Genomic DNA, 18272 nt, shown 5'->3' with positions numbered 1-18272 from the left:
TTGGCATATAGCAAAGAGCACAAACATGACTGATTTTAAAATAGCTAAACAGGAGTTGTTTTAGTTGTCAAATGAAGGTTTCGAAGCATTATTCCAAACGGAACCTAAGCATTGGTGTTCTTCAGCGAAGAATTCAAGTGCGATATCATTGACAACAACCTCAACGAAGCTTTCGATGACAGGGTACTAGAGGCTAGGTGCAAACCCATCATTAGCATGCTTGAAGGCATAGGAGTTATGGTCATAACTCGGATCCATAGATAAAGAGATGAGACTACAAAGTGGACTAGACAATGTGGTCCCAGGATTGCAAAGAGATTGGATAAGAACACAGCTGCTAGTAGGTTCTGTCATCCAATTTGGAATGGAGATGATGGATATGAGATCATGAACAATGCTGATAAGTATGTTATTCATCTAGAGAGGCGAAAGTGTTCATGTTGAGTTTGGCAACTAACTGGAATTCCTTGTGCATATGCCATTCGTGCCATCTAGTAGAAGCAACAAAATTCAAAGAATTACCTAGATGATTGGTACAAAAAAAGCACATATCTTACTTCATACCAATTCATGATGCTGCCTATCCGAAGTATCAAAATTTGGAAGTCAACAACCATAAAGCCCCTAAACCTTTGCCACTAAAGAAACAAATTTGAAGGCCAAAAAAGAAACGAAGAATGCAGGAGGGAGAGATTTCAACTCAGAGGATGAACAAAACTGGTGTAAAGATGAGGTATTCCTATTGCCAAAAGGAAGGGCACAATAAAAAGGGTTATGCATTGAAGAAACAACATCTACAACAATAGCAACAACCATATGTAAGGGCTGATGCAGGGCCAGCCCAAGGGCTAATTGAAGGGCTTGTTGTAGAGTCAGGTGTAGGGCCTGATGTAGGGCCAGTTATAGGGCCAACTGAGAGCCAACGCAAGGGTCAGCTTAAGGGCAAACTGAAGGGTCAGCGCAAGGGCCAGCTCAAGGGCCAACTGAAGAGCCAACCCAATGGCTAACCACTGAGTCAACTGTTGAACAGATAAGGAGAAAATATCCCGTAAGCTGTATAATTGGTGTTTGTATTATTTTTTGGGCTGAAGTTTAACTTTGATATGTCTTTATCAGGTGAGAATGAGACCAACTACAAAAATTGCTGAAAGTGATGCGCCACTACAAATAAGAGGGGCTCTCGAAAAAAGGCTAAGACAATATGGTTATGGCCTTTTTATATACGAGCGTACTGGAATGACTACTTTGAATGTAAATTTTATAAGACTCCTGGATTTAATTTATTTATGGTATTTCTTTTTATTGACAATATGGTTATGTTGTTGTAACTTGGGAGAAGTTCGAAAGTGTCTCTCCAGCTGGCCCAAGTTAAGAGTCAACGGCTGCACCCAAAACAGGAATCCAAGTGGCAGGAAGAAAGACAAAAGGGACGACGCCAAAGACCATTGCTCCAAAGAAAAAGATATCGGGTGCAAATCCAAAACAGCCACCAACAATGAACCCAATACCAGTTGCATCTCAACCAAGTGATCCTGGCACCAACAATCAAAGGGGGGGGTATTCTGCATGAACAAGCGTGGCGTGGTTTGGGGGGACGCGGCAGGGCGAGAAACGATCAAGCCTTAGCTGAAGACAAATGCGGAGAAATTGTCGGGCCGGGAAAGGAAAAAAAAAAAAAAAAAGAAAAGGAGAGGAGAGAGGAGGGGGGGGGCGGGAGAAGGAAGAGAGGTCCATGCAAAGAAAAAAACATCACGCCCACAAAATCAAAATATAAAAAGAAAAGATATTAATAAAAATATACTACGGAATAAAATTTACTTTGCATATGTTATCGCCAAATGAAGCAATATTGGACTAAATTAACAAAGTTGGCTTAACGGCGATTCTACGAAATTAATTTAAAATCTCGAGATTCTATAAAGCATTACACGTTTATAATAATTAGACAAACAATGACCCTACCGAGAGCTCTCATCAAATGACACGGCCTTCAAAGAAAATGGCAGCTGTTAAGAAGAAGGTACATGGGACAGGAAGGCCAGTTGAAGAACTTGCACGTTTAGTTAAAAAGAGTGCAAGGATCATGAATCAAGCTAAACATCCATTTAAAGGAAAAGGAATTGGGGGTTTGTTCATGTTGACTGATAGCAGGGTGCTAAATATGGTAGTTTTTATTTTTTGTTTAGAGGTTGTGCATATTGACTCATGGAATTGACATTGTATGGCATTGAGTTAGTTGAATGTTTTTCTTTGGTGGAAAGCCATTCCCTAAATATGGATGTTTTAGTTGGTCATTCATATTGACCAAATGTAAAAACTAAGTTTAATGTCAATAGACCGATGTTTATTTTGTCTATGCTTTTGAAATTTCAATATTTTGTTATTGGTTGTGCTAGTTGTGCTTGGCTGGTGCAGTAGTGGTGGTGGTGCTTGAATGGTGGTGGTGCACTGGAGATGGTGTTGTTGCATTGGTGGTGGTGGTGGTGCAGTGATGGTGGTGGTGCTGTGGTTGTGGTGGTGCAGCGATGGTGGTGGTGGTGCTGCAGTGGTAGTGGTGTTGCTTGGCTGGTATAGGTGGTGGCGCAGTGGTGGTGCTGGTGGTGGTGGTGCAGTGGTGGTGATGGTATTGCTTGGCCGGTATAGGTGGTAGTGGTGCAGTGGTGGTGGTGGTGCGGTGGTGTTGCTTGGCTTGTGTAAGTGGTGCTGCAGTGGTGGTAGTATGGCTTGACTAGTGTAGGTGGCGGCGGCGGCGGCGGTGTGGTTGTGTTGGTGTAGTGGTGGTGCAGGTGGTGCACTGGTGGTGCTGGCGGCGCACTGATGGTGGTGGTGCTTGGCTGGTACAGGGCTTGGTGAAGGTGTTTAGGGTGCTTAGCTGATGTAGGGTTTGGTGATGGTACTGGTGGTTGTGCTGGTGCAGAGCTTAGTGAAGGTGTTACTGATGCAAAACTTGGTGACGGTGGTACTTGGTCACTAGTGCACGGCTTGCACCAGTAGTTATATGTGTTGGTGCGAGGTGCAAGCTGCTGGTACGCTAGTCCACCTGCTATGTGTTGGTGTATGCAGCTCATAGGCATCTTATGCTTGCACCAGCTATGTATTGGCGCAAGCACAAGATGCACTCTATACCAACACATAGCTGGTGCAAGCAAGCACACCGGCTATGTGCTTGTTGCTGGTGCAGTACCAGTGAAATGAATATATCAACAACTAGCACTTAAATAGTCACTTTTTAACAACAACTGGCACTTAAGTGATCACTTTTCACTACGTTTGTCACTTAAGTGATCACTTTCAGCAAAACTTAGCACTCAAATGATCGCTATTTACAACATATGACACTGAAATAATGACTTGTGAACTTGGTACCACTCCTTCATTTGACAAGCATTTGCAGCAATAATTGCAGTAAACCAACATCCAATTACCAGCAAACACTATAGCAAACAATTACCAGCAATACCAGCAAACCATTGCAGCAATCCAAACATCTCAAGCAAAACTAAGCAAATAAGAATTGAGAATATACAACTAAATGCTCACAATCAATGAATTTCAACCTTCCATTTCCACCATAGATTGCAGCAAACTTTTATTCCATACAAAAATAGGCTAATACAACTATACTTACAAATTACCCAATACAAGTACATATTCCACTCATCTTCAACTATGGTAGACTGAGAAACTTCTTCTCATCACTCACTTTTACATTTGACCATAAAATAGGCTACACAACAAAATAACAATACAATCAGTGCTCGATAATATTTCATTTCAATTTTCATCCTTAAAACTTCTTTCTTCAAATAGTTGGCCAAAGATGGTAAAGCCTTCATTTCAGCTTGCATTGAGTCCATATCTTCCAATTCATCCATTAATGTATGTGGAGGTTGACGGTGTCCTTCAAGTAGCTCCGATATCACCTTTGTCGCTCGACCGGAGAATTTCGCATCAACTCATTTGAAATATTTGCACTTCGAGCCTTCTCTATACTTGGCGCAACCATTAAATCTTCTTTCGGGATTCAACCAAGTCCAAGATGTTCTTATTGGACTCGGTAACTTGCAAAAACAGTAACATTGGATCTCTTGTTCGCTTCGTTGAAATGGATTTGAGTCGTTGCCGAAGCTGCTGCTTTCCATTTGCAAGATTGGGCCTGTAACTTTGGGGGTAATCTAAATAGGGTTTTAATTGAGTGTTCAATAGCCGGTTAGGGTTGCAAATTGGGGGATTCTTTTTCAATTTGGGGATTTAGGGTTCTTATTTAGGGGAAAGAGTACTAAACAGCGTCGTTTTAGGGATTAGATGCTGATTGGACTCTCCGGCGAGCCACATCGGCTTAAGAAACTAATAAAAAAAGTCCACGTCGGATTTCTGGCCAAATTGATCAGAGTTGGCACTGAAATGATCGTTTTAAAAAAAATTTGGCATTGAATTGATTCAAAAGAAACTTTTGACACTAAAGTGAGCGCCGTACACAAGTTTTGACACTTTTGCTGTTCTTCCCCCAGGTAAAAGTCTTTGGAAAAATTAAAGAAATTTAGAAATATTGCATTTTGTAAAGGACATTTTGGCCGACAACCCTCACTTGAGGTCGTCGTCCCATCACCCCGGGTGTGCAACCCGACGCTGTGTCATCTAGGGTCACACCATCTCAGGCTAGGCTGTCAGCGCTAGATCTGGTCTCGCCGGCAATGTCGTGCAAGGTGAGAACATTTCCTGAAGTATGGAAGTTTAGAGAGGACAAAGTTGAAAGAAAAAAAAATATTAGCATTCTAACAATGCTCAAAGCTTAGAATACTTTGGGACTTGCCTTAACTTAAAGGCTTTTAGAGACCTTTGGAGATGCAATTGCACCTTCCCAAAACTCTTCAAAAAATTTGCCGAACCATACTTACATTTGCTCGAAAGAGTAGGGAAAGTGATTTCTAAACACACCCTTAGGGAGTAAGAGTGATCGGTTTTAGGGCAAGTAGGCTCCAGACTTGAAATCTCGAACTTACCTTATCAAAGTGGATTATCAATTTTTGGAATTAGGAACTGACATTTTGACCCCGGAACACGCTTGGAACTAAACCGGTAGGTTACAGGGTCAACTCGAGAGCTAGCCGGGACTTTTTATTTATTTTGTTTCATTCGTTAAATACAATCTAGGTTCTAATTTGAAATCAACTTGTCAAGTTCTAGGTTCTACCCCGGAATCGGCTTTGCGCGTTATAGGCTCTAGGTTATTGAGTAGAACCTGCCGATTTGAGTTATAAAAGCAGGAATTGAACCAATCAAGGACAGTTCCCAATTTTTGGAATCGGCGATTCTCCTGTAAACTAGCCTCGAATCGACCCTCATAGAGAGAGTTACAATATGCTAACAATCTCTAACGAGTTTGCAATAATCGGCTCGCCATGTGACAAGCGCTCAAGGAAGCTATAGAATGGAATTTGCCAACTTAGCACCTTAACGTCTCGAGCGATATTGATTTCTAAGTAACCATGGCTTCGATGCATTCATAGTTTATGTATGAGTGCGAGAATTTTATGGTAATATTGTGCTGTCATAGCCCGCCCTTTCTCCTCTATCTCTTTACCCATCGAAAACGATTAGGTGACCAGATTATAAGGTAGTTTTTCCTACTTGGGCCCAACCATCTTTAGGCCCATTTATCCAGCCAATTCTAATGGACCCAAAAAAGGGAAGAAAAAAAAAAAGAAACGAACCCTAGTACCTCGATCGAGAGATAAAGGGTCTGCTTAGTAACATTTCTGTTTTTCTATTTTTCTGTTTTTTTGTTCTCCGGAACAGAAAAAGAACAGAAATACGTTTAGTAATATCAGTTAGTTTTTTTGTTCCCCGAAATAGAAAAATGATCAAGGAATAGATTTGAAAAAGAAGTAAAAAAAAATCTACTTTACTGTTTTTGGAACAAAAAAAGAAACAATAGAGAAACAAGATCTTCCCTCTTTCACAAGATATTCTTATACTAAACCCTAAAACCCTAAACCTTAACCCTTAAACTTTAAACCCCAAAATCCTAAACCTTAACCCTCAAACCCTAAACCCCAAAACCTAAAACCCATAACGCTAAAATGAAAAACCCGAAACCCTAAACTCTAAAACCCCAAACCCTAATGCTCAAATCCCTAAACCCAAATCCTAATCCTTCTAAACCCCAAATCCTAAACCCAAACCCTAAAATCCCAAACCTAAAACCCGAAACAATAAACCCTAAATCCCAAAATTCCAAATCCGAAACTCTAAAACATAAATCCTAAAATCGTAATTTCAAACCCTAAATCCTAAAATGTTAAATCGCAAAACCCCAAACCATAAACCATAAAGGCCAAACCCTAAACTGTAAACCCTATACCCTAAACCCCAATATCCAAAACCCGAATCCCTAGAACCCTAAAGTACTAAACTCCAAACCCTAAACCCGAACCCAAAACTCGAAACCCCAAACCCTAAACCTTAAAATCGAAATCCTAAAACCCTAGCCCCCAATCCCAAATCCTAAAATCCCTACACCCTAAACTGCAATTTCATTTACCACCACTCAATATTTGATTTGTCTATAAAGAGTAATTTTCTTTATGATTGTATTAAGGTCATTCAATTATATATCATTATATATTATTATTCTATTTCTAATTTTATCCAAACATAAATTGTTAAGTCCCCTAAATTGCAATTTCCTCGATCACCACCTAGTATTTGCTTTGTCTATAAGGAGTAATTTTCTTTATGATTGTATTAAGGTCATCCAATTCTATATCATAATATATTCTTATTCTATTTCTAGTCCAATTTTATACAAATATGAATTGTTAAGTCTCCACCGACAATTTTATAATTAAATGAAAAAATTGGGAGTAGAAATTAAGGGTGTGCAAAAGAACCGAGATCCGCCCGGGACAGCCTGGAATCGGATCGGAACTGGTGGTTCCCAAGGGAACCGGTCAGGTTCCCGGTGTGGAACCGCCCATCCACCCACCCAAACCGGACCGGTAATATAATAATAATATATATTTTAATTTTTAATTAAAAAATTTGACCAAATAAAATAAAAAAGAAAGAAGAAAATATGAGAGTTGTTGTTTTGCTTACTTGCTGACTATTGTGAACTTGTGGCAAACTCCCACGAGTGATAAATAATATAGGCTACGGATGTATTTGATGTGAAGCTTGTGAAGTTATGAACTTTGTGATGAATCTTATTGTGATGTGTAATTGAACTTTGTGGGAAATCTTGTTGTCATTGTTTCTGAGGGTTTTAGGCTCATTCAATTTGTTAGCTTAAATGAGAGCATCTTGACTCTTGAGGCTTGAGCAGGTTGTGTAGAAGTTTCGAAAGTTGTAGAGGGCAGTTCTGCATCAAACCATTTTAGATGGAAGTGCATGACTTCTTCATCAGACTAGTGAAATCAAATGCCAAAGTAGGGGTGTTCTGTGTACACTGAAGATACATCGTACATGTGCATTAAGGTAAGTCAAAATAGCATGTGGTGAACACAACCCTCCAACGGGCAAGAATTAGACCAGTCCATTGTTTGATTTATCCAAGAAAACTTAGTGGGACTAGTTCCATGGACTTACCCGGGAACCGGACCGGACCGGCGGTCTGGTTCTCGGGTGGGTCCATGGAATCGACAGGCGATTCTCAGTTCCAATTTTTAGGAACCGGTCCTTAGCGGGCGGTCCATGGTTCCGGGGTGGGAATCGCCCACCCGGACCATGCTCACCCCTAGTAGAAATGTTTAGTGTCTTACTAAATACATTTTTGTTCTTTTTCTACTTTGGGAATAGAAATTTTGTATAGTCACTAAACGCGTTTTTTTGCTTAGAAACTCGTCTAGGGAATATAAATACAAAAACTATTTCTGAACAGAAATTGTTTCTAGAAACAAAAACGTTACTAAACAGACTTAAAGTCAAATGGTGGGTTCATTAGATGCTGTTCACCCAACCTAACTAGGCTTACGGCCAAACATCAATAGGTTGGTCTAAAAACAAATTGCTCCATGGATGTAACCTACACAATTAATAGGTTTGGTTGAAGCACTGTTTGTTTAGCAAAAATTGAACTATTTAAAAAAAATTCTCAAAAACGATCACTCGTATCACTCACAGAAAAAAAAAAAACCGAGCGAAATGTAAATTATTATCGATAATGAAACATTTTTCATGACTTATTATTTTGAGTAATATAAGTAATTTTTTTAAGAAACGTATTTTTAAAAATATTTATTCCTTCACCGAACAATCGGAGCCTAAATCAGAGTCGCGGAACTTATCTGCTACGAGGGTGGTCCACTTGTGTTTGGTGCTGGATGATCGTGTGGTCAACGTTTACTTTATGGGATGCTTCCCTCCTAGCAGCCGGCCTTTTACACATTTACGTGTGAAGGAGGAGTTCGAATACTGTTCGTCGGCTTCTCCACAAACCCAATGATATTTTCACTTTTAGGTTTGTATGTTTCGCAAAAAAATGATTTTATTTTTTTTAAAATTATTTATATCGTTTGAAATATTTAGTCGATGAAATTTTTTTATTATTATCAACAATTATGTCTAAACATTTTTGTGAATGGTGAAAATATTTTAATTTCATTTATTTTGTAAGAGATATAAATAATTATTTTCAAAAAAATATTTTCCAAAATCATTTATTTTTTCGCGAAACAAACGGAACCTTAGTATGTGTTATTTTTCAGTGTCATATTCTTTAGATGATCTTTTCACTCTATCTTTGCATAGGCTAATTTGAAGCTTGTGATTATATCTCCTTAATTAAATTTAAATTTTAGAGATATATTAAAGCTCCCCATTTATCCGTTCTTCATAAGTGAAATTCTCGAATCATATGAATTTTAGACAAAATTATTTTCATTTTTTACTTTCTTGTAAATGGATTGTTTAACTTTAAACGGTCCAAGATATATTCAAAACGAGATCTCAAGAGTAGAAAATAAAACTAATAAAAAAGTAAATATTTTGGTTTCTGATGAATTGTTATTTGGGAAAATGACCCAAATGGTTTATGAACTTTGATCAAATATGCAATGTGGTCCATAAAGAACCTCAAACCTAGCCCAATACGCAACGTGGTCCATTAACTTTTAATTTGGTTAATATTGTCTTTAAACTTTTGATACATGTTTAAACTAGCCCCCACACTATATGAAGATGTTCAATATCATCATTTCATTAATTTAAGTTCATGGACAATAGCGAACATTTTTGTATAGCCCAAGAACTAGTTTGAGCATTTATCAAAAATTCAGGAATTACATTAAGCAAATTAAAAGTTCAGGTGCCACATTTGCATCGGGCGAAAGTTCAGAGACCACATCGAATAAATTAAAAGTTCAATGATCACATTTGCATCGGGCTAAAATCCTGGGACCATATCGAACAAATTAAAAGTTTATGGACCACATTACACATTGAATTAAAGTTCATGGACTATTTACGTCATTATCCCCTGTTATTTCCAATTTCCGGAAGGTTTGCTGAATGAACTACAAGCACTATACTTTACTATACCCAATTAAACAAACACTAACCCACCCACAAATCAAATTACATGTGATTCACGTGGAACGGGAGTCACAACGTAAGGTCGTGCTCCGCGCGACGCCTGATCGTTATCAACCTCGTCTTTTCTGTCCTCACCGGTCCCCTCCGCTGCATTTTCATGTTGAATTTGCCACTGTCGAGAACTGCTCCCCGGAGCGAAAAAGCGAAGCGATCTCGGCATCATCATTGCAGCTGCGATTCGCCCACTCGCGCATGGATTCCCAGCCAGGTGATTCGTCCCCCATCCCGTAGTGGCAAACCCCTTCGTTCCGCCCTCGATCTCTGCTTGTTTTCCCTCTCCCGCGTTCGTTTCGTAGCTCGTAGCTCGCAAGCTGGAGCGAGGAAGATGGAAATGAATGAGAGGGAGAGAGAGAGAGAGAGAGAGAGTTGGTCATTGCCTGATTGAATTGGAGAAGACGCCGCTTGTGATTCTTGGGTTCTGTGAGTTTCTTGCGCGTGCGATTGTTGACTTCCTTGTGTTCGTCTTTGTCGCAGTGGTCGAATTCTTGGGCTGCGTCCCCTTGCTGCAGAAGCTGCCGACCGCGTCCCTCCGGAAGATCGCCGACGCCGTGACGTTCAAGCACTATGGTAAACGTTTTTTCCTCTCGCTCGCGTTACTTCTGGGTGGGGCTGTTGGGCGTGCAATTCTTTGTTTAATTTCGGCGACGTGCGGGGTGAATCGCGATTGGCGTTTGCGGTTAGTGATGTGGAGTAGCTGAAGTAAGAGTCGGAGACGCGGCGAACGGCGAGTCGTGATCGTTTGATCGAATTATGTGATGTTGAGTGATTTATCCTACTTGGGTTTCTGTTTAATTTTTTTTTTTATTATTATTTTGCCTGTGCTGATGAATGTAATGGTTCAAGAAGAGGGTGTTTTTACTTATGCCGGTGTTTTACGAGTGCTTGCTGATCTGTGGACGTGCAGATAAAGGAGCCTATGTTGTTCACGAAGGAGATGCTGGTGAAGGAGTGTACTTCATCTGGGAGGGCGAGGTGAATTTGTTTGTACCGCTTGTGTCGGTCCTATGAATATGTTGTGGAGATTGAATGTGCCGCTTACTCTGTGCTAACATGACAGGCTGAAGTCTCTGGACCGGTTGACTCGGAGGACCCTGATTTCCGCTTGACTAAATATGATTATTTTGGCCATGGTGAGATACCAAGTTTCTTCTCTCGTGTGTATCTGGGATTGTGATTGCTTGTTGTGGTGTGTTTTCAATTCTAATCTGCATCACTGTAATTGCGATGTGTCCGTTAATGTAACTGATAGCCTAGTGTTTGATCATTTCTTTGAGGACTATGGCTGAAGTAATCTACAACTTCGCTAATTTTAGATTTTGTTCTAGACAGTGACATCTTTTTTTTCACTCTTGAATTTTCAAGTTTATTTGATGTGTGTTTGTGTGTGTGTGTCTTCATCTCTGCATCTATATTTACTTGATTGGATAGGGACACAAGAGTAATGTTTTTTCAGACTAAGATAGCAGGGATATGGTGTAATGTGGGTTTAAATCCATCTAATATATATGTCCCTGTTATTTGTCAACACTAGCTTTAGAAAGCCTGCTTTGGCTTCCTGAAGAGTCTATTTTAATTGCGTTAATGACTGTCTTTAATTTAATCATTTCAGGTACAGCAACATCGGTTCACGCTGCTGATATAATTGCTTTGTCAAAGGTGACTGCTTGTTTCGTCTTTGCATTTCTCTTCTAGCTCTACTCTGGCTGCTATAGTTTATAACAACGGCGCTTTAATTTTGATCGACAGCTTACCTGCTTAGTGCTACCGCATGAGCACTGCCATTTGCTACAGCCTAAGTCAATATGGAGATCAGATGAAACAAATGAAACGTGCTGTCTTGTTGAGCGTATTCTACACCTGGAACCCATAGAAGTATGTTTCAAATTGTTGTGTAAAGGTCGCTTTTCATTTTTAAACCTCATTTTTGTGCTAAATTAATCATGGATATCCTCTCACGCTTGGCTGGTAACAGTTCACGCTTGAATGGCCCACTCGTCCATGATGGCATGGGCATATTTAAATTGAACTTGTTTAGATCACATTGTTCAGTACTTCTTCACTGGAATCATTATCATGGCTAATAACTGCTACATGACTATTACACAGTAGCTGCTTAATGGTGCCACATGACTATGAGTGTTTTCAAAGAACTGTAACTTAAGAAAATCTGGTCAAAGATTAGATGGCCTAATGATATATGGCCTCAGCAACCAGTTATATCAAGAGTTATCCTCTTTTGGAATTATCTATAGCTACTGCATTTTTTAGTTCTTTCCCATTTTTTTATGCTTCTTGCTGTCCTATGGTCCTTTAAGTTGAATCTAGTGATATAATTCCTTTTTACTGTCAATGACGATACCAAATGATCTGTCTCATTGTCCATTGCTTACACAGTCTTATGCGACGGGATTTAATGCACTACTTGATATGCTTCGTGTCCCTTGAGGATGTTAAGAAAAGAAAATTTCTTAGCTCCCGTGAACATATTTGCATGTGCATTATTGCATGCCCATATTTTCATATTAGAGGTCTCTAACTACTGTTTACAGTTTTACAACACATGCTAAGATTAAAAGTGTGACAGCAGACAGCTGGTCTTTATCCGTGAATAAGTTGTCATTTCATCTTTGTTTTGAAGGTTAACATATTTCAAGGGATCACTTTGCCGGAGGCTCCGAGATTTGGGAAAGTCTTTGGCGGGCAGTTGGTTGCACAGGCATAATTAACCATTTAACCCCTCTTTCTAAAGTATCGAATGAGTGGTAGATGCTGATGTTGGTGTTTTCCTATCATGATGAAACGGCACGTGGCAATTGATGGATTAATGTTCTATTCCTAAATGAAAGATATCCTTTCTAGCTTGTGGAAGTTTACTGTCTATGATCATTGATTCATGTGCATTACATCGACATTTACCAATTTTTACTTGATTGCAATATGCAGTATGCTTAATCTGTTAGACCATTGATTTCCTGTCTGTGCAATTCCAGATGTTACAAACTTCCAAATCCATTGAGTTTCTCTGTTGATTGAGTGGCAGTTATTTTCATTCTGACTCACAATTTATTCTTTCCTTTCTCTTTTATAGCTTTCGTTTAGTACTTAATGTCAAGTCTTCTGCAGCAATTTCTTCCCTCCAGAAGGACATTGGAACTTCTGAAATCCTTCGTCCATCTTCATTAATAAATAGTTGACAGAAGATGATATATGTCTTGTCTGATCAGTCTTGTAGTGTGTCTCAGCAAGGTTGTTGTAGATTCGCATCCCATGACTAATAGTGTTAGATCTAGAAATAGTTTGCTCGACATAAATCAATTTATGATCTTGACTAAATTTTAGTGCTGCATCATGTAGATTGATCTCTTCATCTCACTTTGAATCTGACTGTGGTAGCATATTTTATGTTTATTTGAAGGCAGCTATACTGATCCTAATCAGTATGAGTACTTGATAATGCAGGCTGCAGCTGCAGCATCAAAAACTGTTGACTGTCTTAAGGTTATTCACAGTTTGCATGTTTATTTTCTTCTGGTTGGGGACCTTATTAGTAAGTATTCATTGTACATTTTTCAGTACCTAGTAGTGTAGTATGCTCGTCGGCTGTTTCCTGTCCTTTCTACTTTTCATCGAACATCTATGCGCACAAAGTTTTTATTCACTTTTTGCATTTCTTTCTAAAAATCTTGCAGCGGTATTTACGGTGTTATGGTACATCTGGTCCCATAACTGTCAGCTACTAACAAATCTCCATGGACCTTGTCTTAGTCTTAGACCACCCATTGTTGCAATTTTTGTTTTCATAGAGTTGACTGGTTAGAATGAAAAAATTGTTTTGGGTTCCATTTTACACTCTCACTGCAGTTCTATTTCCGCTTGTCCACGGTGCAACAATATTTTGGAAATTAGAGAATAAGCATTGTCTGCTCTTTTCTGGAGATTTGTTCTGAGTCACTTTTGCCTCATGCACATTAATGTATGATTGCGGTGCCAGTTCTATTTCTACTTGTGTGCAGTGCAACAGCAGTTTGGAATTTAAGGAAATCAGAGAATAAGCATTGTCTACTCTTTTCTGAAAATTTGTTCTGAGTTGCTTTTGCATCATGCACATTAATGCGTCATTGCAGTGCCAATTATATACGAAGTTCACCGACTACGCGATGGTAAAAATTTTGCAACCCGCAAAGTAGATGCAATTCAAAAAGGAACAGTCATCTTCACGTTGGTTGCTTCATTTCAGGTACTGCTGTTATCTGTTGGATTGGCTATAGTGTTTTAGTCTCTGTTTTGTGCCATTTCTAGAACATTAAACTTTTCAAGAAGTAAATTTCTGTATTTTAAGTGTTATGATATGTTATTGAGTTAACTTATCTAAGAAGTCAACGGTGAGAAACTGCTGAAAATCATTATCTTATAAGGATGTTGTGGGACCCTTGCATGGGTTTTCATCATGTCTGTTGTTCTGAGGATATCCCCATTGTGCTTATTGAAGTTGCTTCTGAATTACATAAGTGAACTGAGGTAACAAGTATTAAACCCTAGGAGATACAAGCGTGTAGGATTTAAAAATGTAAAAAAACAAAACGAAAGTCCATTTGGAGTTTTCAGGTGGATCTGCGGCCATCCTTTAAAGTTTTAGCAAGTATCAAATGGTATAATAGTCGTCCTTTCATGAAAGTTTAGCCATAATTCAAGCATCAATTGATTGATGATAATCCTGTCTATTATCTACGAACAATAGAAAGATGCTCTCAGCATCATGTGATGCTTTTGACTCTGTGTAAACAATTCTACAGGCTGAAGAAGAAGGATTTGAACATCAGGTCGTAATGATGCCATCAGTTCCCGCTCCAGAGACGGTAAGTGAATCAAACACGGCTTACTGCATTTTTTTGCATTCTCCATGTGATTGCTTATTTGATTTTCGAACCCATGCTTGTTGCAGCTTCTATCATTGGAAGATCTACGAGAAAGGCGTCTTATTGATCCTCGTCTACCCAGGTAAGGTTATGTACTGTAATAACAATTATTATCTGATGCATACAATGTATCGTTTGTCTTTCTGTTCCCATTCGTTTGTTTTTGGCCATTATCTTTCCAGCATATCTGCACAGGTGCATTTGTGCACATCCTTTACTATATTCAAAAATAAAATGATAATTTTCATTCTCTATGTTATCGTTGTCAAAAGAGAGTCCAGCAAACTTCCCTCATATTAGTCTCCAGATATGTTCTTGACTGATTCCCCTTGATATTTATTACCAGTTGTCTTGATGGTACCACTTGCATATTTATCTCGAAGACAATCACACGCCTTTTTGCTTGTATGTTGATATCATGTGAATGTTGGCAATGTTTCAGGGGTTACCGAAACAAAGTGGCCACGACAAAGTTTATTCCATGGCCTATAGAGATACGATTTTGTGAGCCTAGCAACGCCACCAATCAGACCGAAACCCCTCCCAGGTCAGCCATAACTTATAGTTGGATACACAGTTTGTTTGTACAACAGGTGGTGAGGCTGTGATATGTGTTCCATTTTGCATAAAAATGTGGCAGTTCATTTGTATGCACAATGTCTCGTGTCACATCTGAATTACATCTGATCTGATCATGTGACAGTTTGAGGTATTGGTTCAAAGCAAAAGGGAAGCTCTCAGACGACCAGGCCCTGCATAGGTAGGTACTTTCTTAAGATGCACAATTGCATGTCATGGGGGTACAAATACTAATCAGGGGGACAGATTAGTGTGACTTCTATCCTGTTTTGATTCAGAGGGTATCTGATTGTCTGTTGCCCCTGTTCAAAACCGCTTTTTAGTTTCGGTTTCAACTGCCTCAAGAAATGCTTGTTATCTTCTTAAAGTCAATTTTGTGTCTGTCCATATTATTGCGTAATACATGTTATTACGACAATGACCAGATGGATCATTAAATGTGTTAGTTGTGGATCGGACTTTAGAGTCTTTTTCCATCAGAAGAACAATGTACCACTGGTTTATACTAGATGATCTCTTTGCAATCTTTTGCAGATGTGTGGTGGCATTCGCTTCAGATCTAATATTTTTGGGGACTAGCTTGAATCCTCACCGTAGAAAGGGTCTGAAGACATATTCCGTTAGTCTCGACCATGCGTGAGTATCATGTTTTTTATTAATCTTCGGTTGGGTCTCATGATGTTGGGTTATTGCAAGGATCGCACCATTTCCTGAGTGGGGCATTTGCTCTCCAAATCCTCGTGGCTCTTATATTACGAATGCGATCAAACTATTATATATTTATCATTATGGAATTAACTGGGCTAAAGGTTGTTACGAAGTCTACGTCCAAGTTATATGTTGCTGATTTCTCAAGTGAACCTGAGCATACAATAATTGTAGCTAATCTGAGAATACATTTTAACTGTCCCCTCCCGCTCCATTTTCTCAGGATGTGGTTCCACCGAAATTTAAGAGCTGATGACTGGATTTTATTTGAGGTAAGATCACTTGAAAGGTTTGATTTGTTTAGACATGCGAAGAAGCTAATCGATATAGTGATCTACAGGTTTTGAGTCCCATCGCCCACAGTGCTCGTGGCCTTGTATCTGGTCGAATGTTTAGTAGAAATGGGGAGGTAATCACCAAAATTGTTCTTTTGGCCGCTCTCCACTTTCTGCTTAACCTTTTTATTGTAATTTTCTGTTGTCTTTCTTCTTTTATCTGGACTCACAAAGTGTTTCTGATTATTCCTGATGGCAGCTACTCGTGACCCTCGTGCAAGAGGGCTTAATTAGGAAGGCTAAACCATCGGCTTCACTTGCTCCATCGAAGCTGTGATGTCCAAGCAAGGCATTGCATAAATAATCCCGATTCCTCTTGTTTAGTTCTATAGAGTTTCAAATTTCGCTTTCTATTCCACAGTTGCCATTCTTCATAGTGTCGACATAAATAGCATTCTAGATGATGCACGAGAACCATGGGTTTGGCCTTCCTGCGAACCGCATTAAGGGTGGTGAACCTTTTCTTGTAACGGAAGTAACTGTCGGAGGCTGCCAACCTCCGGGCATCACTTGAGTTTTTCTTAGTTCCAAGTCTTGATTAAATTAGACATCGAATACGTCCGACCGAACTCAAAGGCTAAGCTCATATGCTTGTGATTTAACACTTGCATTTGGCCAGAAGCGAATCTTATGAAAAAGGGAATAGACTTGATAGGATTTTGTAGTGTAAGTAAGCTATTTGAGACACATTTGACGGTATACATGGAACAGTCATATCGTGCCTTATGTTCGTCAGACTCGGCATCGACAACTATTCCAAAACACAATCGATTTGAAAGAGTTTGGCGGTGATATAGACAACAAAAATAGAAGTTTCTAAATATTAAATGTTTAAAGTTTTTTGGATTCTCCTTTACAATTAATTCATAAATTTGTTTGATAACATGAAAGATGACCAGGTCTTTTGGAATATCTTTATTCGAGGAAGCTAATACTTATAGCGATAAGATCCCAAAAGAAGAACAGGAGAAACGGCCTAATCCCCTAAAAAACTTCCAACTTTTGTTTTGTGCGAAATTTGTATTTTGTCTCATAAAAAACTTTCAACTTTAGGTCCAGACTCAATTTTATCAAAAACTATTTTTTTCCTATAAAAAACCCTGGATTTTAGGTCATATTCCAATTCTTTCATAACTTTTTTTGTCATATGAAAAACATCCTACTTTAGTTCTTGTCCCAATTTTACCGTCAAATCCCAATTTTACTCTAAAATTTTTATAGTCTCATAAAAAAATACAAACTTTTCTTTAAGTCGCAAATCTGCCCCCATTAACCATGCGTCCAAAATTTCTCGTTGACAACCGAAAGATGGAACACTCTCAAGCACAAGCTACTCGAGTGTTCCAAGCGTGAGCTCTCGGACAGCAAGAAATGGAACATTCCCAAGCACAAGAGATCGAAGAGTACAAAATCACTGAGGGCGATTTTGACGAAAGGTTAATGGAGAGTAGATTTGAGACTTAATTAAAAGTTGATGATCTTTTATGAGACCAAAAAAATTAAAGTGAAATTAAAATCGGACCTAAAGCTTGGATTTTTTTTTATGAGACAAAAAAAAAGTTTAGGGTAGAATTGATATTAGACCTAAAGTTGGAGGTTTTTTATGAAACAAAAAAAGTTTAGGATAGAATTGGGATTTGGCCTAAAATTGAGGACTCTTTATGGAACAAAAAAAGTTTAGGATAGAATTGGGACATGACAAAAACTTTGAGGTTTTTTATGAGACAAAAGGCAAAATTGGGACAAGAGAGAAAGTTTGAGATTTTTTAGGTTATTAGGCCAAAAAAAAAGTAATGCTTTCAATATGCATTCGTAATATTTATGTAGAAATAATTTTCAAAAAAAGAAGAAGAGAAAGCACGTATTATTCTTTATTAAATAAATTAGACTCTACATAGAAGTAGAAAAATTAAAATGAAAGAAAGTGAATAAATTTGGAGTCCATCACTAATTAAAATGAAAGAAAGTGTATAAATTTAGAGTCCATCGCTTTAAATTTCCATAGGATGATTAAGGTAGTTATATCTTTTTAGTAAGAATATGCGGATTTAGACATAAAATGCATGGAAAATGGAAATAGCTCGACCCAAAGACGAAAGTTTCCAATTGGAAAAATGACACAAATGATTCTTGAACTTTA

General features: G+C 38.6%; 1 protein-coding gene across 1 annotated transcript; it reads left to right on the top strand.

The window, feature by feature from the left end:
* The first annotated feature begins 9642 nt into the window (after nucleotides 1-9642).
* On the top strand, nucleotides 9643-16689 carry LOC115691759 (acyl-CoA hydrolase 2). Its single transcript, XM_030618489.2, has 17 exons — nucleotides 9643-9802; nucleotides 10069-10161; nucleotides 10499-10566; nucleotides 10652-10724; nucleotides 11204-11250; nucleotides 11341-11466; nucleotides 12233-12310; nucleotides 13054-13141; nucleotides 13719-13831; nucleotides 14388-14450; nucleotides 14537-14592; nucleotides 14953-15057; nucleotides 15214-15270; nucleotides 15624-15725; nucleotides 16021-16069; nucleotides 16138-16206; nucleotides 16332-16689. Exons 1-17 carry the CDS (start codon nucleotides 9787-9789, stop codon nucleotides 16407-16409), a joined length of 1281 nt encoding a protein of 426 aa, XP_030474349.1. The 5' UTR covers nucleotides 9643-9786; the 3' UTR covers nucleotides 16410-16689.
* The last annotated feature ends 1583 nt before the right edge of the window (nucleotides 16690-18272 follow it).

The sequence above is a fragment of the Syzygium oleosum genome, unplaced genomic scaffold (assembly GCF_021117445.2).
Source record: "Syzygium oleosum isolate NSW1041296 unplaced genomic scaffold, Sole_v2.1 Sole_v2.32, whole genome shotgun sequence".
NCBI classification, from domain to species: domain Eukaryota; kingdom Viridiplantae; phylum Streptophyta; class Magnoliopsida; order Myrtales; family Myrtaceae; genus Syzygium; species Syzygium oleosum.
The sequence above is the reverse complement of the archived record's forward strand: the minus strand, read 5'-3'. Positions and strand labels throughout refer to the sequence as shown.